Genomic DNA, 24,831 nt, shown 5'->3' with positions numbered 1-24,831 from the left:
TTCGGAAATAAGTAGGATGGACTTAAATTCAATTTCCATTCCATTAAATTTCAAACATAATTTTTTGCAACTGAAGAAATATGTCATTTCCGTTCCATGAATCCATGCGATGTTTTTTTTTTACCGAAAACAGACAGCGTCGCACAATGGTATAAAACTTTATTGTCAGGCTAAATTTAATTTCATTATAAAAATGAGCTAAATTAACTTAAACACGTACTCAAACTCAAAGGCATTTCTCAAATAAATAGTACAAAACAACATTTTTACCTAATTTTACCCGACAAATATCGTACATACGATATGAAATGTTTCATAAGCTTATTTGAAATAACTTAATGTAGAACGCTATCAGTAGGTATGAACGCGCTCGAACCAAACCACAGCCTAAGCCCACTGTCAAATAAATGTCCATCACAAAACCGGCGCCAAAAGCGTTCCATTTTCATCGGAACTTCGTGGAGTAGCGGTCGCGTATTCCAGTGTTAAGCTAGGCAAGCGCACTGCTTACTTCCTGTACTGTGGCGTATTCAATCATCATATTTCGAGTGTAAAAACGTGAAAATCTGTTCATTGGTGCATGTTAACATCGAGTTACTGTCGGTAATACATTCCATTTGTGGCTAGCGGCGAGACACAGTCCGCCTTGAGTTGTTTCGAGTGTGTGTATGTGTGTATACGCGCATTGGACATTTTACTGGATTACCATTAGTTTCGCGGCTGTTAAGTGAGGTTATTTCCATCAACTGCGAAGGGTCGTGCTAGCTTCACTGTGCTAGGGCTTTGCTTAAACTTTGTGTATATTGTCTTGCGGTAAGTATTTCAACAGTTTGTTAACCATCGTATGAGCGTATACGTATGGCAATGAGATTATGCCTGTGTGGTTCAAGACGGCTTCACATTTCAGTACCTCTTTTCGCCACTAGCGCACCTTTACCGGGAAGCCAAAAGATGGAAGTAGGAAGTGAAAACGAAACACAGGATGACAGTACCATCATTCGCAATCCAACACACTGCAATGCACCGATCACCAAGCATGAGATCCCGAATTCACCGTTTTTATCTGCGATGGGTTGCATATCGGACGTTGTGCTACACCGGATTCGACGCTCGACAGGGATGGTGTCGCCAGCAGAGCGTGTACCATGGCTTATTAAAAGCTTGAATGGACGAATGGAAAACTTGGTATCATCTTTTTATTCGGAATACCTTGTCCAGGAAGCAGAGGTCGTGCTGTAAGTGACGGGAACTTAACACTGTTCTAAAATGCACGCATTTCTCTCTTCTTATTGGCATCATTTTCATTTTTCTTCGTACTGTGTTGCAGAAAGTTTAACAATCCTCACATCGCTGGAGCACTGGCTTGCGAAGGTTTGGTAGCATGTAAACGGCAGCTAGCAATGGAATATTGCTCGAACACGCTAGCCAATCTATTATGCGCACTATACGTGTGTCAGCAAGGACCATTGAAAGCTGCCAACGCGTACAAAGTTGTGCTGGCAATTCTCGATGCACTGGATTACCTACACACGAAGCAACACATCATGCACGGCGATGTGAAATCGTTTAACATTCTGGTGGACAACGATTTCGAAAATATTAAATTGTGCGGTTTTGGCCCATGGTCCAAAACGCTTACTGCAAACGGAACGATGGAGAATGTCACGGGTCGCGTCGCGATTGGCTTATGGTCGGCACCGGAGGTGCTCGAAAACTCTGGTAACATAACGTCCAAGTCGGACATGTTTTCATTTGGATTAGTCATCTTCGAGATGATTGCTTGCCTGCCGCCGCATACATTTCCCGGCATACGGGACTTGGTTATTGCAGCTCCCAAGGAATTAAAACAGATGCGCAACAAAGTCCACAATTTGGACGCCAGTAATGACGAGGAAGGTAAGCAAAGGAGATTTAATGAGTGGAAAACAATCTACTTTATTTCCCTCTCTCTCTCTTCTTTCTCTCTCATTTTACAACTGTGGACTTATGTTTTCTGATTTTGCTTTCTTTTAGTTACAGGTATTCCGTTATCAGCTATCATGCGAAAACGAGTAGTATACGCCCGCAAACGAAAGTCACCAATCATGTTACCTGAAATGAAACGAATGAAATACGATGAAGTCATTGATCTGGTGGAGGAAGATGAAACGGCTAAAGATGAGTCAGTTTTGCAGGCACACGATCGTTTGGTGACCGATATCGAAGGCAAAGAGAACAAACCGATCGACAATGAGACAAATTTAGCTGGAAAAGAAAATGACGCGATTGAGAAACCATCGGCTGTCATCAAGGAAAATGATAGTGTCGGTAAAGCAAACGACGCTGTCGTAAACGATACGAAGGAGGATGCAGTCGGAATTGAAAAGACCGCAGACGAACAGCAAAAAACATCCGAAGCTGTGCCAACACCAACGATCAACGAAACGGATGATACAGCGCCGAAGGTGGATAGCTCAACCGATCCATCGCCCCCATCAAACGACACCACCGAAGGCAGTGCTGCTACAATACCGAAAGAAAAGTCCGAACCAGAATTGGTGTTAGTATCGCCGGAGGTGGTCACGGTGTTTGACAGTTCCGATGAGGAAAACTTTACTCCAATCAAATCGTACGAGGTAAATAGCTCGGATGAATTCGACACGGACACGGAGGAAAATTCAGTGTGCTATTCCGGAGAAATGTACGATGGGGATGATTTTGGAACCCCGGAAGACGAGGAGGGCTCGGACATGGACGGTAACTTTCTCAATTATGGGTGCCTCGGTACACGTCCACCACTGCCGAGCGAACCAGCTCTCGGCAAGGAGTACGACAAGCTGCTGGAAATGTTTTTCGCTTGCACGACCAAAAACCATGCCTTGCGTCCATCCGCCGCGCAAATACTACAAGCCTATCAGGACAACAAGGAAACACAGCCGTAGAGTGGAGTGCATTCATGACTTTTTTTTTTACTTTTAACTAAGTAATATCTTCAGGTTACTTTAAACCATCTGTAACCAGGGTATTATTTTTTTTTATTTCTAAATTTTGAAACGATAAATTGCTTAAAGTATGCGTTGTCGTTTTCATCGAATATTTCAATGAAACTTAGTTATTTATATAGATTAGATTGTTCTTTTCACACGGATCAACGTCTCATGATGTACATAATCATTTTTACGCATATGCATTGTTTCGGCGCGATTTCCGAATGAATTCCGCTCTTATTTACGTGTTACGAACAATGTTTAATTGACTTGTATTTGATGATTGCACAGAGTAAGGATACGTTTTGCGATTATCTGATCAGGCGCGATATTTTTCGCGATACCCTATATTTCACTGATTGATCTCTGTGAGACGCGGTAGCTTGTTGAATGAGACGCTAGATCTTTCAGGTCGTTGCCGCCGAACAAGATAATTCTTAAATTTGTAAATAAAATTCCGTGCAAGCCATTGCAGATGAACTGCCTACTATACTTTAAAAAAGCACATAAAAACAATACAAATGATTAAATATACATATTTTGGCTCTCCCGCAGTTGGGAGTCGTACGAAGTGATGTTTGTTTATGGTTTTCTTGTGTCTGCTACAAGGTGTTAGCTTTTCTGGGCGGTTCTGATGTAAATAAGTCCATTGTTGTTCATCTATTTCACAGGTTAAATTGAGCTACAGATGAATAAAATCAATGATACATCTTGAAAGAAGCAACACTCGATTTACGTCGATGCTGGATGTTTTCGTTGAAACTGAATCGTTTGATGGAACGCAGGTACTAAACGAAGATGTGTGTGATTTATGTACGGGAAATTGTGTGATAACGACTGCTTCGATTGACGATCGACGTCAATCGGTTTTAATGCCGCAAAGTATGGCATATGAATCAAACTGTGAAAGTCTTTATAACGCTACAACCATCCAATATGAATCAAACCCTTCGAATGGTGGAACGATTATTGTTATTGCTAAAATATCCTACTGGCGAAGCACTGGGAAACAAAACAAAGGAAAATACAACTAGGCGAAGAGCCGTAATTCTCAGTAGTAAGCAAAGGAAATGCCGAAATAGTTAATAATAATTGCGGTCTAAAGGTGGGCAGAGTAGGCGGCCGGATCTAGCGCCTAGGGCCTCGCCGTGTAGGGGGCGGTAAAAGCTGCTTAGTAGGAAAAGTGTATAAATTTTGCCAGAAATGGGCCGGACTAGCGCCGGTCTAACCTTATTCGTATGCTAGTGGGGGCCCCAAAGTGTAACACAAGGGTCCTCTGGAGAAATTGGAATGCCACCTCTCGCACCCCGGTGCACAGCTATCAAAATATCCTCCTAAGTCAGTATTTTTTAAAAATTTGATCAAGACCAAGACCCCCCCCTCGGAAAACTTTTTTTTTTATCCGCCCTTGTTCATGGTTATACAACCCGCAGGGAAACGGGAAATAATCTTAAAATTCCTGCAAAGCAATGAGCAATCCAAGCAGCGTCTTTACTATGCAAAAAGACGCACAGAACATACAAACTCACACACGCACACATTCATCCCATATACATCGTCAACTCTTCTTCTTTATTGAATATGCATCGCCTTTTAACTCTTCTTCTTTACTGTATACACATTACCTTTCCACTCTTCTTCTTTATTGTAGAATTATTGCTCATCGATGTTTTCTATTTTTGCGTGGCACGGATCGGATACGTGACAGTGCTGCCAAACTTGCAATTTCTAATGTGTCATTTGGGTTATAAACATTCAGGCGATATTTTTTTTAAACTAACTGTCACAGCACGCACAATCTAGGAGCTCATTTTGCAAAACAATTCGTGAGAAGTGCTATTCTAGGCAGCAGTAGTGCTTGTGAATCAGCAGTGTTAACCGGTATGATCGGTTGCCATGACTACGATTGATAAATTGGAAATACGAGGAATACGCAGTTTTGGTGTTGAGCGTGAAAATGTTCAAAAGTTTGTACGAATATTACCGTCTACCCAATTTCAGAAACTACAATTTCAATCGCCGCATGCTGATCGTGGGAGAAAATGATTGCGGAAAGATCACCGTCATCCAAAAGAGGTGACTAAACAGCTGCAGTTGGACGTTGGAGACCGCAAACTAGAAAGGTTGCGTAAAGACATTGCCAACCTGGAGAGCGATATTAAGCCGATCGAAATTAAGCCCAAACAATTGTCATCAGTAGAGGGCGAATATTCACCAATGTTGGCAAAAAAAGATCGAATACATACGCAGTAAGTATTTCATGTACCACGTACGGTTTGTGCTAGTTAGCATTAAACTTTCTATTATTTTCTAGGATTAAAAACAAACAACAGTCCTGTTTCCCGATCGCACCGTTGAGTCAATCTATTGGAGCAACATGCGAAATCTGGATGACGATTTAAAAAAGGAGGTAAAAGATGGGAATGATAAAATTCACCTAGCACAAGCGATTGTAACAGAGATGGAAACGAATCGTAAATTTCAAAAGGTGCAACTCGACCAACTGGAGCGTTATTTTCGAGAAACGGAAGAAAGGGTTTACAGCGCCTGTCGGGATAATGCTTACGAGCAAGTGTTGGCCCAGCTGAACGAAAAAATAGTCAAAAACAGTTAGGAACGTGGAGAATCGCGGTGATGCTGCCCAGAACTACCGCACAAGTTTGCACGAGACGATAGTGCTGCAGAAAGTAATGAACGATCGCAAAAAATACAGGAATTGCACATGGAGAAGATGCAAGCGGTCAATCGTGCGACTTTATTGTTGTGGCGCAACATCTATCGCGGAAACGATATTGATTACAACCGCATCGAAACCATGGACGAAAGCGTGGAACCGACGGAGCGGCGGCGTTTATACACGTACGGCAGGCAAAGAACGGCGAAGACATCGAAATGCGTGGTCGCTGCAGTGCCGACCAGAGGATATTGGCTTCGCTTATCATACGCTTGGCGCTAGTTCAAACATTTAGCGACCAATGCAGCGTCCTGGACGAACCAATAAAATTTCACGTAACATCGCAGGCAAGCCGGTGTCAACATTACGACATCTTTTCTATATATTTGCCTTCTGTTGTGGACACGCTGACCGTCACGCAGCTTCGTTGTCTGGGTCGCTCGTGGCAAACTGTTTCCGGTTTGGAGTATTTCTTTGGATAATGCGCGTGCATACGTACATCCGCGGATCACAAGGACAAGGGAGTAGGGCTGGGTGTTGATGCGAAGATGCTGTGAGTAGGAAAAAGCAGGACGGACAACAATGATGGGCAAAAACGTGATAGATAAATAAAGGATAGCAGTTTTTTAAAGATATTTCATTTCTTTACCATACTTTTTTTTCGTTAAACCATCTTTTTAAGTGAGTTTTCCACCAAAAATGTTCACACCACACCGACAGATCTCCATTGGCATACGCACAAACGCACGGCTTGCTTTTCTTTTCCAATAATTGTTTTACTGATCTACTAGCAGTTCGCACCCAGGCCAAGGAACAAAACCATTTATGTACATACGATTGATCTGCTAATTGCATTAACACCTCACCCAGTGAATCGAATTGAATGAACGTGGAAAGTTTCTCGTTTTTCGCTTAATCAAAAAAATAGCAGACTTATATTAATAATAATAATCGATAGATATTTCACAATTATCTGTGCACTAGGCTTAGTAGTGCTGGTCCTTCTTTGCTTCCTTTTGTGCAAAAGTGGACCTTTTCAACTTTCATAAAAAAACAAAACAAAAGACATATTCTCAGCAAACAGGTCACACACACACATCAAACTATTTATCACACAGTTATCTGCTGCTATTTGCTGCGTTCAAAATCCTGGTCAGGCGCGACTATCTGTGGTTTGAATAAGGATAATTGTTTTTTTCCTATTTATTTGATTAACCTGTCAGCAGGAACGGAAACCGCGATTCACTGTCCGTTTGCATATCTATCATTTAATTCATTCCTATCATACAATATTCGATCTATCTTATTTGCCACACTTACTTGGATGTTTGCTGAAACTTTCACTTTCTCTCTATATATATCTCTCTCCCTCTCTCATGCGGTGAGCATCGCGTCGAGTGATCTTGTTTCGATCGGTGGCCAATTAAGGTTACACATATTTCTTACGACTAACTCTTTCACAAACATTACTGGAGTGGGTTACAATCTAGCGTGGTGTAGGTTTATTTCGATTAGTCTAGATGCGCACGGTGTCGCAAAGTTCTTCAAATATTCATCTAGCTTTTTTGTTACTTAAGAATAGTTTTGAGGAGTAAATTAATTCACCTGTGTATGTGTGTGTTTGTTTTTTTAGCAATGATATGGCATACTGTATCGTTTATGTGTTATCCTCCTTTTTTTTTGTTTTATGTTTAAATTTTTGTTACATTTTATGTGTTTTATAACGACCATTTCAATGTAATTCGTTTTTCTCTCTTAACGAAGTGACATTTATGCAAAGTGGTTAGATTTTAAAAATGCAAAAAGAAAAAAATCATTAAAGTAACCTAGAACGGCAATCAATGTTCTAAAGTAAAAGTCGCCGCGTGGGAAGCGATTAGTCGGGTGGAGAAGATTAGCCACCGGGATAATTTTCGTCTAATGTGCAGCTAGGCACTCGCTTGGCTAATCCAAGGCACCAACCTAGCAGGACGCCTATTGCTTGCGGCAGAAAAACATACATCAAGATAAATTCTCTTCCAAATTTTGCGTTACATACAGAAGGTGCACCGCATACGGTTAGGCTGTAATATTAGCATTAGAAGACCCCAAAAAATGCACGTTGAATCGATGTTACATCCACATTGCAAATGCAACAAAGCAATGCAGAATGGAAAATATAATTAACCGATTCGAAACATTTCTATCCGCAATCGCAATACGATATGAACGGATTTGCCTAAGCTATTACACTAAGAGCAGAACGCAAACATCAAGAAACGCGACGCAATAAACTTAACTTTCTTTTCCCTGTTTTGCCTGTACAGTCATTTCCCCGGGATACGCGCATAATGCAGAGAAATTTCTGAAAACGTTCGAAACCATCTACAAAATTATTCGAACTTTAGTGTGTCGCAAAACTCGCGAAAAAGACTGTGACTGTAACCATTCGTCTGCGAGCAGAATAAATTAAACGACCCCCATGTGATAGGGCTTCAAACGGCTCTGCCTGTGTCACATGTATTTTTTATCCTTACGCTCTAATGGTGATGTGTTGTTGCACACACGTTAACGATTTTTTAAGGTCTCTTTGGATGGAAAACAATAAAAGAACCACCCAAGAATGGCCCCGGTCTTCTCACGACAGGACCGGTCCAAAATCCCATCCGGATCAATCCCCCGGCACATCCGGCTACGTGGTAAAACAATTCCAGTAAAAATTGGCAGACAAAAGTGGCTCAGTATCTCACGCGATCAACTCGGCTGTCTTCGATTGAGAAGGAAAGTAAAGCAAACAGAAACGCAATTATTTTACAATGACAACGCAATTAACACATTGACTGCCATGGCTCATCATTTTTAGATAGCCACAAGTTCCAGATTTGAATGCTATCCTACCACGTGCATCCAAGAATAGGCGCGACAGTCATGTTAACGTGTTAATCTGGTGCTTCGTTTCAGGAAATTTATTCTATTACCGTTAAGGAAACGCAAAAACGTTATGTAAAATCTAAGTAGACTAAAAGGTGACACATGTTCGAAAAGCTGTGTAAGTTTTATGTCTGGTCGTTTTGGGGTAAAATATATGTATATATGTATGTATAAATATATAAACTTAACCCACACGCCGACGGGTTGTACATAAATCTTAAACCCTAATCACGATTTTACACGCTTAAAACAAACAAATACCAAGCAAACACACCTTATCCTTCCGCCGTGAGCGGATCGCGCGCATGATGTATCCGCACGTGCTTGTTATGGTTCGTTTTGGTGGCGGACGTTTTGCCACAGATGTTGCACGCAAACGGTCGCTCACCGGTGTGGATGCGCTTGTGCTCCGTCAGGTAGTACTTCCGATGGAACTGACGGCCGCACACATCGCACCGGTGGCCCTTGTCGCTCTCGTGCTCGCGCGTATGCCTTATCCAGTTGTACTTTCGTATGAATTGACTCCCGCAATGGTTGCACGTGTACGGCCGTATCGAACGGTGTGCGTTCACATGCGTCACAAAGTCGGACTCGCGCACGAACGCGCTCGGACAGTGCGTGCACTGGAACGGTTTCATCGTCGGGTTCGCGTGCGTCCATTTGTGCTGCTTCAGGTTCCAGTTCGTGGTGAAGCGCTTGTTGCAGATGCCGCACGCATACGCCATCCGCTCCTTCGTGTGCGTTTCCATGTGCCGGCGCATACTCGTCTTCGTGTACGGCTGCTGGCAGATGCTGCACGGTTCGGTTTTGTTCTCCAGCTTCGCATACTTGTCCGTGTGCGATAGCCGTATGTGACGCGTCAGACTGTTGCGGTGTATGAACTTTTCGCGACAGTACGGGCAGGATTTGGGCTTCTTCTCGTGTGTCTCCTTGTGCCACTCCATCTTGGCCTGCGTGTGAAACACCTCCCCGCACAGCTGACACACATAGTCCTCCTTCGTTACCGTTCGGTTCAGGTGGTAGCGTTTCCGGTGCTGGGCCAGGTTGGAGAACCGCTTAAACGTACGATTGCACAACTTGCACTTGATCGGTGCGTGCCCGGTATGGACCCGCATATGCTCGATCAGCTTCTGCTTGACGACGAACTGCTTGCCACAGCTCCGACACTGGTGCTCCTTGATGCCTAGATGGCGCTTGATGTGGAGCGAAAAGTTACGCCACTGCTTAAAGTGTCGCCCGCACGCAAAACATTCCACCGGATGCTCGAGCAGATGTTCGTTGAATAGATTAAACCGATCGAACTTCTGGTGGCATGTGCTGCACACGTACGAACGGTTCCGGGCCGTGACGGAACACGCGGTTTGCACCAGGCCCATCGATCCGTCCGCCACCGTCCCGTCGGCCTGCAGCTGGGCCACTAATAGCTGTTGCTGCATATCCTCACCACTCGTGCCGGGTATGGCGGTAGTGCTGGTGCTGCAACCACCCGACATCAGCATGCGACTACTCTTCAGTGTAGCTTCACTTTTACGCTGAATCTCCTGCTTCATCCAGTCGTAATTCATTACAACCGGTATCGGTTGCTTCTTGTACACCTGCTGTTGATGATGCGGCCGTCCTTCACCGCTCCGTTCATCGCCGTTCTCTTGCTGGGTGTGGGACGCCAGCGACAACAGCTCGTTCGGATGTTCGCGTTGCTGATGCAGCCTCCGTTGCTTGATCGTGTCGAACACTTTCGGGCAGAGCGTGCAGCGGAAGGTGCGTGGTACACCGCTACCGGACGGTTTTGGATGGTTCGCCAACACCGGTTCCATTTCCGCCGACATGGAACAGGTGGCAGCAGCCACGCCGAAGTACGATGTCGTACCGACCGCATCGTCGTACTTCGCTTCGCACGATTGTTGTTGTTGCTGGTGATGGTGTGTGACCACCTCATCGTACGCACCCGGTGGCTCATGCATCCGAGCTACCATCATGTCAGCGAACGGCATTTTCGGTATCGCATTTTTCAATCGGTGTCCCTCCGCTTGCTCATCCACATCGTCACTATCGTTATCGTCGTCCTGTTGCGGCTCCACTTTCCCCGCCATAATACCACCACCGAACGGCAGTTCCGCCGGTCCATGCTGCTGCAGATGCTGGTGTGATGTGGACGAAAATTGGCTGCATGTGTGCATTGAAGAGGGAAGAAAACAATGATAAAGTAATATAAATAATAATAATACCACATTTAAGACAACCGGATAACTATTCTTTTAACTAATGTTTCTACCAACAATTGTACAACTATATGAATTTGTTATGAATTACTTGCATTCAATAGAAATTGTATAGCGTGTCTTTTTGTAATAGAAACTTTTAGGAAAACAAAACTCTATGAACCAAATAAACGGTTGATACTAGAAGTCAAAATTGAACTGTTTTGTAAAATAAAAGTGGCTTTGATGGCATCAAAACCTCAAGCGGGTTAATGCCTGCTATTTCTGACTCGCTTTGACATTATTTATCCGAAGCTATGATGGGATTTCGTGGCTGTCCTAACGTTTGGAACCGGCTACCAAATACACCGTCGGGCCAAACAAATAACAAAATATTAATGTAATAACTTATTGAAAAAAAACATAATATACATACAATGCAACGCGCGAAGTCATGTATTGGTTGCTGACTGTGGTGGTATGTGTATTGTTACCACCACTGTGTTGCTGCTGGTGGTAGAAGTGATCCGTTACGGGAAACATGCCCTGATTTCGGCTGCTCAGATTCCAACACTCTTGTGCCGTCGATAAATCGTATGAGCTCGGATATATAGGCACATTCTCACCGACTGCGTACATCTGCCGAAAGAAATGAGTGGGGATTGAGTACCAAATTTGTTAAAACATCGTATTGGAACAGAAACGACTAGCCAAGCGGCAGGTATACGTTACCCGATGGTTCCAGGAAGTTACGTCCATATCGCCGTTGCTTTCCTGTTCAGATATTTCACCCTTCGCCGGCATCTTCTCGTCGGTGCGTATGTTGAGGCTTTCGGTCGACGGTGCCCGCTCCATACTGGTGGACGCAATTGATGAGCCGGACGGTAGCAGGGATCGTGTTCCACCGCTTAGTGCGCTCCCTTCACCACTGTCCTTGCCAAGACCAGCACTGCTGTGGCTGCTGCTATGGCTGGTGATGCTTGCCGTATCGTTCGTCATACCGTCGAGACTGTTTTTCGGTATCGTGCTCAGATCAAGGAACGATGAGGTGGTAGTATCCTGCTCATCTTCAACGTACGGTTCCGTTTTGGCCTTTTTTAACCCGCAGTCACCCGATTCCGGAGATATCTGTTCGTCGGCGATGGTAGTGGCAGTGATGGGATTGTTAAAACTATTGTGCCCCAAACAGTCACCCTCCTCCTCGTACACGGAACCAGATGCAAAGCGATGGGATGATGAGGACGACGAAGATGAAGGGCCCGCCTCGAGGAAATCCTTACCGCACCTTCGTTTTGCGGATCCAGATTTTCTTCGTTCGTCCTTTTCAGCCTTTCTAGCGCCCGCACGGCTAGAAGCATGGAATCCGTCAGCGTTCGTGACACGTATCTTAGGCCGTGGCACCCCAACCTGAACAATGGTACGCGATGACGGTCCCGCCTCGAGAAGATCTTTTTCATCAACCGTCGCCAGTATCCCCGAATGGAACCGTTTCATTACGTGACCGTCGGACAAATTGATCGATTTATCCGATTTACTGTACGATAAACCTTGCTCCCCGGAAATGCATTCACTTTCGCTAACATGCTGCATGCGTTCCTTCGTATCCACATCGGGTTCTGTTTCCACTGTTTCAGTTGCGTTCGTTGGGTCTGTATTCTGCTCAGCTGTATCGGGTGGTGTATTGTTGTTCACCTTAGTTAGCAACATTAGCAACCGTTGACGTTTGGAAGGTTGCTGTTCAGGCGACAGTGGTGACGTGGAAGGGTTCTGTTGGTGAGCTATTGGTTCCACTTCGAACACATCATCGTACTCATCTTCATCGCTGTCTAATCGCTCCTCGTACACCACATCCGCTTCCTGTTCTATTTCGTCGGTTGGTTCTCTCTCGTCTTCATCCGCCTCGATCATCTCATCATCATCTAATTCCTTTACATCCTCATCTTCATCGTCATCGTCCTCTTCGTCTCCCTGTAATGTTGCACTCTCTTTCACATCCTCCACTATAAGCTCATCCCTTTCCATCACACGACTATCGGTGTACTCCGTGCCCATAGTTTCCCCATTCGGCCTCACGATTGCACACTCGCTCTCGCTCCTGGGCGTACCGATCGTTCTGTTCCCTTTCTTTGGCAGCGGATGGTAGATCGTTTCCCCCGTTTCGCTGACGTAGGAAATGTTGTACGCACCGACGTCGATCTCGTCCTTCGGTTGGGATGGTTTGTGGCCACCCGGTGGGGCAGCACCACCGGTGCCCGGTGTTACGTATGTGTACGGCGCACGGACATCAAACATTTGGTTCGGCTTGCTCGACGGTTTGGACGAAACGTCAGATGCCGAATGGGGATTATCTGCCATGCGTGCATGCTCTTGCTTGATAGGAGTCATCAGCAGTTGCTGGGTGCGTAACACATTTTCCACACACACATAACCTTTCGGTGTGCTTGATGCTTGAGGATTATCTATCGTATTGCGTTCCACGCACTGGTACGGTTGGCTACTGTTGGTAATTCCGCTGCTAGTGTCAGTCTTTTGTATTACGGCAGTAATGCCATTGAACGACGTGGAAGAAAACGATTCCGTGGTCGGCTGTTGGGTCGCATTCGTGCACACGACTTCCGCCAGTGTGGTAAGCGCGGTTGCCAACGCTATCGTCGTCGAGGGTGTACCGGTCCACGTGTCCGAATGCGTCCCCGTCATCTCATCATCGTCACGCTGCACATCACCGTCAACCGAACGTTGGGTCGGGAATTTGAATCCACCCTCCGTATGTGTACGCTTTGGCTTAATTGCTAACTTTTTTGGTGGCCGAAAGCGTTGCTTCTGCTTAGCGGCATAATCACGCCCAGCTAAGGCAGACGATGCGCAAGACATTGGTTTGCCCATGTCTTCTTCGGCCGGTATCGTTACAGAGGTGGTGGTAGTGTTACTGGTTATGCTCGAACCGTCCGGTGAGCATTCCACCTTAATACCCTGCCAGGCGCGTACGATTTTCGGCGAAGCTGACGGTCCGGCTGGCGAAATCGTAACGGTGGTCGGTGTAGAATTACCTGCCACCCTGAATACGAGCCGTTTTATTTGCGACTTTGCTTCCTGATGTATGGGCGATAGTGCACACGGCAGTGGTTGTGGCGTCTTCCTTATAACACTTGTTACCATTGCGTTACTGCTACCCGTACTGTTCGTACAAACGCTGCTGGAAGCAATTGAAACGGATGCTGGTTTTTCCTCTGTAACGGACTGTGCCGGAAGCAGTTCACCTTGTTCGTCACTGGTAGAAAAACGCTTCGCTCCCGTATCGTCTTCCCATTGCTCCCGAATTTCATCGTCCACATAATTATCGTCATCCTGCCAAGCGTCACTGTATTCCTCTTCGTGATCGTAATCGGCTGCCATGTGTTCTACAACACCCTCATCCTGCTCCTCGGACACCTCCATCATGCTGCTGCCGGACATACGAATCTGCTGTTGCTCGCCGGAGGAACATTCCGCCTTGGCTGGCGATATCGCCAGCAACGATCGGCCGGAAGCGCTCGAGGCAAATGCTGAAGCACGGCGTTCGGTTGTGGGTGGTATTAGCGTCGTCTTATCACCGACGATCGACATTTGTCCGGCATTCAACTGCAGTATAATTTCCTGAATATCCTTCAGTTTACTCTGCACCTTTACATTGCTTATCACTTTTACTACGTTTGCCTTCGATGGGTTCGGCACAGTGGATTTGGGTGAGGGCGTTGTAGCCGACGTCGTCGTAGCTTGTGATGCGCTCGTTGGCGATGGCTGTTCGGGGGAAGTATTCAAGGAACTAGCGCTGCTGGTAGTGGTGACAGCTGTCGTCGCGACTACTCTCGTAGCGATTGTTGTTGCGGTCGCACTGTAGGAGGGTTTCGGTACTGATGATGCGGGTGGTGAGTTTGCCGTCACAGCCGACTCATCTAGGCCTCGTTCGGATGCTGCCTGCCCGGAAGGATACTGTTTGAACGCGGAATTCGATGTTTCTGTGTGCAACTTGGGCAGGAGTTGAATTTGCTGCCCAATAACACCGTTAACATTGCTTTTGGGTAGATTCAATTGCACCGTTTGCTGTTGCATTGGTGTGATGTGTGTATTGGTAGCTACTGTTGACGATATGGCTCGACTATACGGTGGCGGTGGCCCGGAATACAGCTCATTTGTGTATCGGGGATATACGGTGGTAGAGGCAACGGTTTGTCCTACCACACGAGATGAAGAACCTGCCTCACCCGTTCCGTTTCCACCCGACTCTAGATAATCTTCACCCATCGGACCGACGCCGGACAGATCGGCTTGCACTGTTCCGATAGTAGCCGGTTGTGTTGCTGCTGTTGCTGCTACTGTGGTTATCGTCGACAATCCTGACACCGCCGCGACCGGCTGTACCATTTCCCGCTTAATAAGCGTTACATTGTTTAGCTGAAAGCTGGGAATACCGTGCGCATCGATCGCTTTTACCACCGTAAACTGTGACGGTTGGCTGACTGTGGCTTGTACAGCGTTACTGGTCGCAGCCAGTATCGCATTGTCCATGTACATCGGTTGCGTCTCGTAAATGCCTAGTGAGGTTGTCCGTTCGTTCGTCCGGATGGTGAGCGCATTGCTAGCAGTGGCGGCAGTACCAATGCTGGACGTGTTGCCATCGACTGGCATGATTTCCTCCCGGCCCAGCTCTTCCAACGCACCGGGATAGTAGCCCAGAGCATCGTGCTTTACTCTGTTAACCAACGCCTTTATCACGTTCTCCTTCGGATGGGTGTCTAAATGCTCGGCCAGCGTCATGCCGGACCGTAGGAACAGCGTGCAGACGGGACATTCGATAGCCATGTTGGCAGGCCGAATTTGGTCTTCTTTCCCGTTTCAATGCTGCTCACAGCTCAATTGTTTCGTCGCCGGGTGCGGTTATGCAGCTAAAACGATTTAAAAACAAACAACTAGATATTAACTTTTAATTTCTACTTACAACTTTGACCATGAATACCATGAATACTTTCGAGATTCGCTTTATGTTTGGAAATCTATTTCGTAGAGCGTATTCTATCTTGTTGTACACTCTCAATAATGTTCACTAATCAATACATAATGTATTCTTGACCTTGATATAAAAAAATAATCGAAAATTAGAAAAAACTTGTATGAGAAGTTGCCGAAGGTGTGTACTATCTTGATAGTATGAACAATTTATATTTTTATAAAAAGTCCTGGGGATATTTTCTTTGAGCGTTTTCTTCGCGAAGTTTCTCTACTTAAATCTCTTACTGTTGTTAGCTTCGTCGGTTGATCGTTAACAGTTTATAATGATGGTTCACAAACCATGTCTAATCGCTTTACACTGACCATATGTAGTTTTTGGTGGAATTTGTTTAGGGACTTTAGAAATAAATACTTGCAATGTACTGTGTTTTTGCTATTTCGTTAGCAGCTTAATAGTTAACAATATACGGACCCTGTACCGTTTATCTAAAATCATACATATAAACGCATCTCAATCTCCTTTACTCTCTGGACTCAGTTGCTGGTTCCAGGGAAACAGTAACGGTCCCGTTGTGGATCAATATTCATCAATAGAATTTGAGCGGTGTGCCTGCACACATACAACTTCGGCACCCAACCGAGCAGGTTCACATATTTTTTACACTCACTGTGTGCAAGAACAATGTATAGAGAGACACCACCTTTGGGGGTTTGAAAATGGAACGATTTGTGTGACGTTTTTTTTCGTGTTGTGTGTCTCGCGCGGCTGATTTAATTTTTCTTCGATGTACAACTTACCCGTGACCATGTAGCAACGCACACATAGATTCACAGTCGGGACTTGAACTCTCGTTTGAGCATTCTTTCGATTAACGCGAAGATGCGTTTGCGTGGATGCTTCGCCCTATTGGCCACTGCTGGGAAAGAAAGGGATTTGGGCAAGTGTTTGACAGTTGCCTACTAGGGAGGGAATGGGTGGTTGATACCGGTGGTTGCGTTGTACGGAATTGATTGCTGTTCTGCTTTTCGGAGTTTCTTTTTTCATTTAAAACTCAGTCACCAACCGCAACCAATCATTCACGAGCTGATTTCATACATGGAAAGGAAGTTTTGTTATTGGGACAAAAGGTTCACAAGGCAGCCATCTTTTGACGGTGCAAATACAGGAAAAACCTTTTACACTGAGGAACAAGTATTCTTTCGAGAGTACATTTCTAAAGGTTCTTACTCTACCGAAGCAATCACATACTTTACTAGCGAAAATAGCAAAATATGTAGAGTTACACCAACGATATGGCCTCCGACCGAGTCGACCAAAAAAAAAAAGATAACTATCATGGCCGTATGTATTGACTTTTTTAACAATCTCACACACACCTGCTCTTAGTCTCTTTCTCCCTTTCTCACGTTCGTAGACACCACACTTTTATCGCACTCACACAAATATTCTTCATTTTCTTCTCTGTCATACACATTACGCCATACCATCCCACATACGCACTCCCTTGCGCTCGTACTCATTCGGCTTGGGTCTCAATCTCTTTCGCTCTCACGCAAAACTACGTATACGCCATTAGCAGCAAAAAGGGCAAAAGCTTAAACAAAATCGATTCGAAAATCATTCTGACGTAGAATCGACAAAGGAAATTTTCACCCACACACCCTATCAATGCAGGGCTGTGTTGAAGCCCATTATTATAATTTGTTTTAAAAAACGAGTAAACGCTATTCACCTGCAGCACCACACCACGGACGAGACCAAAATTAACTACTAAACTATTCGTTTTCACTGTAAAACTCTCACTGACGGTCTTGGCACAAGCAGGCTAAACTCACTATCGTTCCACACCATGTAGAGAAGACACACGCATACACCCAAGGTGAGCTTGCATACACAAATGCTTTCCGTTTTCACACCGTTTACGGCTCCGGCTCGAAGAGTTTACAATCAGGGATCGGTAAAATTGAGCTGAATGGGGGTAAACTCGATGTGCAGCAAGTTTACAAAACTGTTTCATATTTAATATATCTTAAATACTTTACACCCAAATTGAGACCAAAATCAGATTTTGGAAGAAAAAATAACTGTTTACATCTTATTGCAATTATCAATATTTTACAATAACATCATATCTTTTTGTTCTAAAAATTTTACAATAACATCATATCTTTTTGTTCTAAATCACATTTTGGCTTAAATTCTTGTCATGAATTAACTAGTTAACCAATTTAGTTGGAATTAGAAGAAACGTAAACTTAAAAAAAGATACGAGATTAATTTCTAATTTTATTCTATCTGAAATTCTTAAGAAGCTTGCCGATACCTGACCGAAATTATGTCATTGATTGTGGCGAAAAGCCGGAGCGAAAAATTGCTATTTTTTGTGATGATCGGGCGAAACACACAGCTGTCAAAAGAGTAATGCAAAAAAAATTTTCGACTACAGCCTGATGGCAGGCGTTTCGTGCAAAGCAATCGCAGTAAAAAAGCAACAATTCGGAACGGTGAGCTGGTGAAAATCGGCACGACAGTGAGGTCGGTTTCGGAACGTTTTGCACTGACATTCACATCCCATTTGGCCACGATTTTGTTGCGCTCTTCGTGTAGATCTTTCCAGTATGGCCAGCGGAAGTGAGAGCTCGGACGAGTTTTACGATGCACTGGACGAGAGTATAGTGGCTAGATCTTCACTCGAAGGCGAAGGTGGAAGGGCCCCAAGCGGTGGTGGCAGTGCCAGCAAGTATGAAAACAACTTCACCCCTTCGTTTGAGAAGGGTTTTTTTTTTCTTATTGCTTTATTCCTACTTCGTTCTTACCGTTTTGATTGGCTCATAATAAACCACCACCTTTATCTATAATGACTCAGAAGACGTTCCGCGAATCGTACCGAAACGACTCATACTACGGAGCACGTAACGAACAGAGAGCATTATGCAGCACCGTACACGGAAATTTTGCCATCCGTACAGCAGGACCGGATCGGGCAGCTTGAACCAATCGCGGACAGCACCACGAAAAGGAGTCCCCTCAAACCGGTCGCAAAAGGGCTCGCGGGAAGTGTGGCCTCCTCTGCCTTTGGTGACAAACCATTCAAGGAACCGAAATCGGTAAGTAACCGTAGTGGCCGTCTCTGATATGCCATCGCTTTGTACCGTCTGTTTTCTTCTTTTTTGGTTCTGTATCTTGTTTCTTTTTTCTTGTGGAGAAGCATGAACATCAGTTTTGCATTGTTGTGTTTCTGCGTTTTTGTTTTTTTTTGTGAAAGTAATCCTTCCGTTAGCGTGTTAGTGATTGGGGCTACCTCCAACATATATTTGCAAGGCTCTTCCTTCCTGTGCGTGCCGTTCACAACGCGGTTGTCTGTCCGGTAGTGAAAGAGCATTTTTGTAACTTAAAGTTTTAGCAATTTTAACGACATCCGAAAAGTCAAACCTGCGATGGAATCAACCAGGCTAAATATCGCAATGGAACCATCAACTACATCAATACATCGATCAACAACTGCAGCAAGCAATCTGTAATCGTAACTGCAAATAAGGGCATAACATACTCGCTTGTATATATCTTTGTATATTTAGTACATTTTAGACTCTAATCTGCTCGCATTCTCTTACTACATCTTTGTTATCCGTCACCGTTTCTATTTGTTTTTCCGTTTTTCTTTACCGTAGCTTCGTAGTCAGCGATTTCACGAGTTGCGCCAAAGCATGCAAAACGACGAAGACGAGAATCCTGGCAATATTCTGACGCCTGACTCACAGGTACTTTAAGCACACACTGTTTCTGGCACCCCAAAATGAAGCAAGAGACAGCGTGTGTCCCTACAACTTCCCTTTTTTGTCCTCCCACGGAGCAGATCAAACGATAGTAAAGCTTACGTCCTACGATGCACACCTGTGGAGAGTTTTGTTTTCCAATAATGTTCAACGCTCCTGAAATCTGATCTAGTTTTGTATTTAATTTTGTTATATTTTTGTAAATTATCCGTACCGTAGCGTAAGGGTGTTGTAAATTAGTTTCCAATATATGTTTCTGTTTATGTCTGCCCATTCTCTTCCAGTTCTAATTTATTAGTTTGTATTTGATTAAAGTTATGATTCGTTAGAGCCTTAGAACCGTAGTGTATTAGTGCTTTAGTTTTGTATATTTGTGCGATACTTCACATCATTCTATACGCGTTTAGTTTTCCGACCGGTTGCACGAACGCTGCACACGACGATGTTATGTCATTCGCCATTTATTTCAAGTGAACTAACAATCTTTCACCTTTTTCGTACTTGCAGAATAGTTCGGTAGAGGGTGTGTACGTGACTAGTAGCCGATCGAACTATCCATTTCGCGTGATTGAAAGTGATGTTGCCAGCATCCATAGCATTTCCTCGCTCGGTATTGTCGGACGCATAATGGCGGGTGGTAGCATAGATGCGAGCGGTAAGGTGACAGCGCGTGCATAATCTGCGATGATGTGGTTGTTAATGTTCACCTTCTCGTTCCCAACAGCACACAGCGCAGGTTCATCCAGTATGAAGCAGATGCAAGCAACAGGCAAACAACAAACCAGTAAAAAAGGCAGCAGTGGATCAGGTACGTGTGTTGGGAGCGAAATCTAGGTTATTCGTTTTTCATATTCACAATCAGGAATGTTTGCTAATATGTGTCTTAATTTCATTTTGGAAAATTATTTCTTTCTTTGAATGGTTTTGTCTTAGTTGTCGTTGATATCCCTTTGATTAACAAATTTGAGAAAATTTGAATAACATTGTGATGTAAATGTACAGTCCCAAAAATATCAGTTCTTTGCATTTGTGAAAGGGTTAAATGCATTTCAAAAAGCTAAAACTAACGTTTCAGATAGATAAAACCGTTAGAGCTTAATTTTAAGTTTATCTAGTTCGACTTATCGGGAGCAACTAAAAACGTATAGAGATTTTTTTGTCCATACAATTTTGACTCTGTCTATACAATTGAAATCGATTGAGTGCTGCGTTGTTAATCGTTTTTTCGTTCTTCCTTTCCAGCTAATACAGAGGTTACCAACAGCACAAAGCACCTAGCTAACACGAAAACCACCGATGCAGCGGTATTCGCGGTCCCTACCACTACCACCACTAGTAACACCTCTTCCGTACCAGAGCGCCCTGTGGCACCGCCCCGTCGAAAGAAGAAAACGCGCAAACTGTCGAGCAGCTCGTCCGAACAGTGTAATATGAACGAAGGCCTTAAACTACCACCGGCAGACAGCTCATCGAGCGAGTTACTCGTGGTGAAGCTACCACCGTCTGCTGGTGATACTGGCAGCCGGGGCGTTGGTATTGAACCGGCCAACATCATCACTACCAAGCACAGCAGCAGCACCGGCAGCAACGGGGTGAGCAGTGCGAGCGGGTCCGATGTTACCACCACCGGCGGTGACAGCAATAGTGGCCAAACGCTTCCATCTCCTGCCACGCTCGAATCAATCACGCGGGAAATTGAAAACTCGTTCGAAGAGGCGGCAAGTGCGGTGGTAGCATCGGTCGGAACTGTTGGCGCATCCACTGCCGGTCTATCCTCCCTCACAAACGGTGGCAGCGGTGGTGCTGGTGGTGGTGAGGGATCGTTGAAGCGCATTGCGCACCAATCGTCCACAGCAATGGCGCTCGGCGGAAGTCAATCCAAGTGTAGCCATATCAGCCCAACGGGCAGCATCAAGAGCATTTCCGGCCCTTCGTCCCACGTCAGCTGGACGGATAATGCGCAGGGACTGAACATTTACAAGGCGACCAAGGGCCAGTACGTGGTGAAGCCGACCGATGGTGCATTCAACAAGGCGGAAGGACCGTCCCGGGACGAGATTGCAAGGGTTGAGCGTATCCGGCGGGAATTCTTTCGTAATGTGGGTAGCATCGGTGCGGCTGGTAGTGGTACTGGTGGTAGCGTTGGTGGTGTCCCCGGTCTCGGTGTGGGTGGAATGAGTAATCATCGTAAGAACTACTCCTTTACCGGGACGAACAGTCTCGAAGGTGGCATGCGGCATGGTAGCCAAACCGGCAAGCAGTTGCATTTGCGCGAACGCCGAAAATCTGCCGGCGACGAGGAACAGTTTAAGCAGATGAACATGTATGTGCGAACGCGCACCAACTCCGGCAAGCAGCTGACGGACATGGAGATACTCGAGCAGGTGCCGGTGAAGAACCTGGATACGGGTGAAAATTTCCCGCTGTCGGCGGTAGAGGAAAAATTGCCACACTGCATCAATCCACTTTCGTTACACATCATGCGGCTGACGAGCCACATCCCGGAAACGGACGAAGAGTCGGTCGGACCGCAACCAGACTCGGACTCTATACAGCCCGGTTACGAGGAGGAGCTGGAGTCGGAAGGACTCGAAGGTGGCCGACTGAAACGACGAACGGCCAGGTTGAAACGATTCTTCCGCTCGACCGCAAAGAAAACGGTCAACAAGGCGAAATCAATCGCGTCGGAAGTGTCGCACGCCCGGCACAAGGAGGACGTTGCCGACATCCAGGACGTGGGCAATCCGGAACAGAACATCAAAATCAAGGCATCCAGCACCAACAAGGGACCGTACGATTTTGCCAAGTTGCAGCACGTGCAGGATCTGTCCGGTGAGCACACCGTGGCGGTATGGTGCATGAAGTTTAGCAGCTGCGGCCGTCTGCTGGCAACGGCAGGGCAGGACCGTGTCCTCTGCATCTGGGTGCTGAAGGATGCATACCCATTCTTCCAAACGATGCGCACGAAGTACAATGCGTACCAGAAGTCATCGCCCTCACCGTCGGAGGAGGCACTAAACACGACGTTCGTTACGTGTGAATCGTTCACTGCGGAACCGTCCGACGACCCATCGCCCGGACCGTTTATGTCGCGTGCGTTCTGCACGTACACCGGCCATACGTCCGACCTGCTCGATGTATCCTGGTCGAAGAATTACTTCATCCTGTCCAGCTCGATGGACAAAACGGTTCGGCTGTGGCATATCTCCCGGCGCGAATGTCTCTGCTGCTTCCAGCACATTGACTTCGTGACGGCGATCGCGTTCCATCCGCGGGACGATCGTTACTTTCTCAGCGGCAGCCTGGACGGTAAGCTGCGGCTGTGGAACATACCGGAAAAGAAGGTCGCGCTGTGGAACGAGGTGGACGGCCAGACGAAACTCATCACGGCGGCAAACTTTTGTGCGAACGGTAAATTTGCGGTGGTCGGTACGTACGATGGGCGGTGCATCTTCTACAACACGGATCAGCTGAAGTACCACACACAGATCCATGTACGGTCCACGCGGGGTCGCAATGCTATCGGGCGCAAAATCAGCGGCATCGAACCGATGCCAGGTAGGGAGTGATGTGGTTTTCTACGCATTTTCTACGAGCATTACAACAAGTCATCTCAATTTCTTCCAGGTGAGGACAAAATTCTGGTCACATCAAACGATAGCCGCATCCGGTTGTACGATTTGCGGGATTTAAACCTTAGCTGCAAGTACAAGGGTTACCTAAACTCATCGTCCCAAATCAAGGCGTCTTTCAGCCATGACGGCAAGTACATCATATCCGGGTCGGAAAACCAGTGCATCTACATCTGGAAGACGCACCACGAATACACCAAGCTAAGCTCGGTAAGGTAGCGGAACGCGCAAACCTGATTTATTGCTTTAACTGCATAAATTGTGCGTCAAACAAAAATGTGTTCTTTCGTTCATATTTCGCGTTGGTGATAGTACTCTCGTTGTCCTTTTTCCCTACTGATCCAACTTCATTCAATTGTAGGTGAGGCGTGATCGGAGCGATTTCTGGGAAGGTATTAAGGCGCACAATGCCACCGTAACGTGTGCAATATTCGCACCCAAACCGGAGGCAATTATCATGCCCGATTTGGATGAGTTCAACCGCAACGACGTAAGTCGGACGCGTTAATCGTCTGTTGCGATTTTGCTAATCACTGCCTATTTTACAAACAGATCACCCTCAACCAATCGCTCGTGGAGCAAAGCGTCAAAGCGTGCGGTGGGTATGTGATGGTGAGCGCTGACTTTAGCGGTTGCATCAAGGTGTTCATCAACAAAACGAAACCGAAGCACAGCAGCCTTCCGTACACGGCAATAGCGGATTAAGCGGCGAAGCAGCAGCAAAATTATTGTTCATTTGTTATTTTTTTAGTTCGTTTTATCATTTAAACATTTTGGCTGGTGCGGTATGGATGTTGGAATGCCGTTAGTGATGAGATTAGAAGAAAGTGAGAGAGAGAAGGAAAAAACGGACAATAGAAGGTAGGAGTTTGGTGCACAGCGCAAGGGTATGCAACGTATAGAGAGAGGTGGGAGGAAATTACAGAAAAAAAACATGTAAAGAAATGTAAAAGAAAAGAATTGTTCAAACAAAGCAAGTGGCTTAACGACAATACATCCGTTGCATACTGCCCACTATATGTTTGCGAATGCTTTTCGTCTTTTGTGAACGATATCAGCCTTACATTCTTTAATTTTCTCTTATTTTCCTCCCTCGCTGGTCCAAACAGCTTCATTTTGTTTTTGCAACAAAACACACACACACACCGTAGTGAGGTGGAAAGGCTTTAGAACTAAAAAGGAGAGAAGAAGCGGAAATATAGCAAGCAGTTAACTTATTGTAATCATTAAATGTTGCGCTCGCAATACTTTGACGGCCACACACAGATACACGCGCGCGCTTCAGCTGTTTGGGTGGTTGAGGTTTTTTTTGGCAAAAATTGTTGGCAGTGCAGCGCCTGCAGAATAACACCAAATATTTGATATAGGATTAATATGTGTAGCTTTTAGTAGCAGAAGCCGCGAAACAGTAGGAAGATGCAGGAAAACAGCAACTTTCTGGATGTTCGCGAATGGGGAATGGTGTGGGTTTTGTGCGTGAGATACAGATAGGGAAATTTGGCAAAACCAAAACATACGTGATCTAGCGTTACACAAAGGATGTGTGAATGTGAGTTAGAGATTTGTTGTTATCCCTATCTTACAAGAAACAAAAAAACACACATACACAGCGTTTATCATAAACTTTACACCCACCCAATCACACACACCCACACTTATGGTATCACGATGGGTGTTTAAGATATTTT

General features: G+C 45.4%; 3 protein-coding genes across 3 annotated transcripts; 2 read left to right on the top strand and 1 right to left on the bottom strand.

Moving 5' to 3' along the window:
- Window positions 1-951: 951 nt before the first annotated feature.
- On the top strand, window positions 952-2,921 carry LOC128718837 (lymphokine-activated killer T-cell-originated protein kinase-like). Its single transcript, XM_053812456.1, has 3 exons — window positions 952-1,235; window positions 1,328-1,896; window positions 2,014-2,921. The coding sequence occupies exons 1-3, from the start codon at window positions 952-954 to the stop codon at window positions 2,919-2,921; spliced, it is 1,761 nt and encodes a 586-aa protein (XP_053668431.1).
- Window positions 2,922-8,825: 5,904 nt separating this feature from the next.
- LOC128719562 (uncharacterized) lies at window positions 8,826-15,587 on the bottom strand. The gene is made up of 3 exons (XM_053813191.1): window positions 11,481-15,587; window positions 11,185-11,387; window positions 8,826-10,713 (listed from the first exon to the last, which is right to left on the bottom strand). Exons 1-3 carry the CDS (start codon window positions 15,585-15,587, stop codon window positions 8,826-8,828), a joined length of 6,198 nt encoding a protein of 2,065 aa, XP_053669166.1.
- Window positions 15,588-18,353: 2,766 nt separating this feature from the next.
- On the top strand, window positions 18,354-23,848 carry LOC128716305 (WD repeat-containing protein 44). Its single transcript, XM_053811262.1, has 9 exons — window positions 18,354-18,475; window positions 18,602-18,842; window positions 19,407-19,496; window positions 20,019-20,166; window positions 20,236-20,319; window positions 20,754-23,069; window positions 23,139-23,353; window positions 23,505-23,633; window positions 23,696-23,848. Exons 1-9 carry the CDS (start codon window positions 18,354-18,356, stop codon window positions 23,846-23,848), a joined length of 3,498 nt encoding a protein of 1,165 aa, XP_053667237.1.
- Window positions 23,849-24,831: the final 983 nt, after the last annotated feature.

Source organism: Anopheles marshallii, chromosome X (genome assembly GCF_943734725.1).
Source record: "Anopheles marshallii chromosome X, idAnoMarsDA_429_01, whole genome shotgun sequence".
NCBI lineage: Eukaryota > Metazoa > Arthropoda > Insecta > Diptera > Culicidae > Anopheles > Anopheles marshallii.
The sequence above is the reverse complement of the archived record's forward strand: the minus strand, read 5'-3'. Positions and strand labels throughout refer to the sequence as shown.

Excerpts from the sequence above, each read along its gene's own strand:
- LOC128718837 (XM_053812456.1), top strand. The coding sequence starts at position 952 with ATGGAAGTAGGAAGTGAAAACGAAACACAGGATGACAGTACCATCATT. Across the intron at positions 1,236-1,327 it reads CAGGAAGCAGAGGTCGTGCT|AAAGTTTAACAATCCTCACA; the intron begins GTAAGTGACGGG and ends ACTGTGTTGCAG. Across the intron at positions 1,897-2,013 it reads CGCCAGTAATGACGAGGAAG|TTACAGGTATTCCGTTATCA; the intron begins GTAAGCAAAGGA and ends GCTTTCTTTTAG.
- LOC128719562 (XM_053813191.1), bottom strand. The coding sequence starts at position 15,587 with ATGGCTATCGAATGTCCCGTCTGCACGCTGTTCCTACGGTCCGGCATG. Across the intron at positions 11,388-11,480 it reads TAACTTCCTGGAACCATCGG|ATGTACGCAGTCGGTGAGAA; the intron begins GTAACGTATACC and ends TTCTTTCGGCAG. Across the intron at positions 10,714-11,184 it reads ATGACTTCGCGCGTTGCATT|CCAATTTTCGTCCACATCAC; the intron begins GTATGTATATTA and ends GCACACATGCAG.
- LOC128716305 (XM_053811262.1), top strand. The coding sequence starts at position 18,354 with ATGGCCAGCGGAAGTGAGAGCTCGGACGAGTTTTACGATGCACTGGAC. Across the intron at positions 18,843-19,406 it reads CATTCAAGGAACCGAAATCG|CTTCGTAGTCAGCGATTTCA; the intron begins GTAAGTAACCGT and ends TCTTTACCGTAG. Across the intron at positions 23,070-23,138 it reads CGGCATCGAACCGATGCCAG|GTGAGGACAAAATTCTGGTC; the intron begins GTAGGGAGTGAT and ends AATTTCTTCCAG.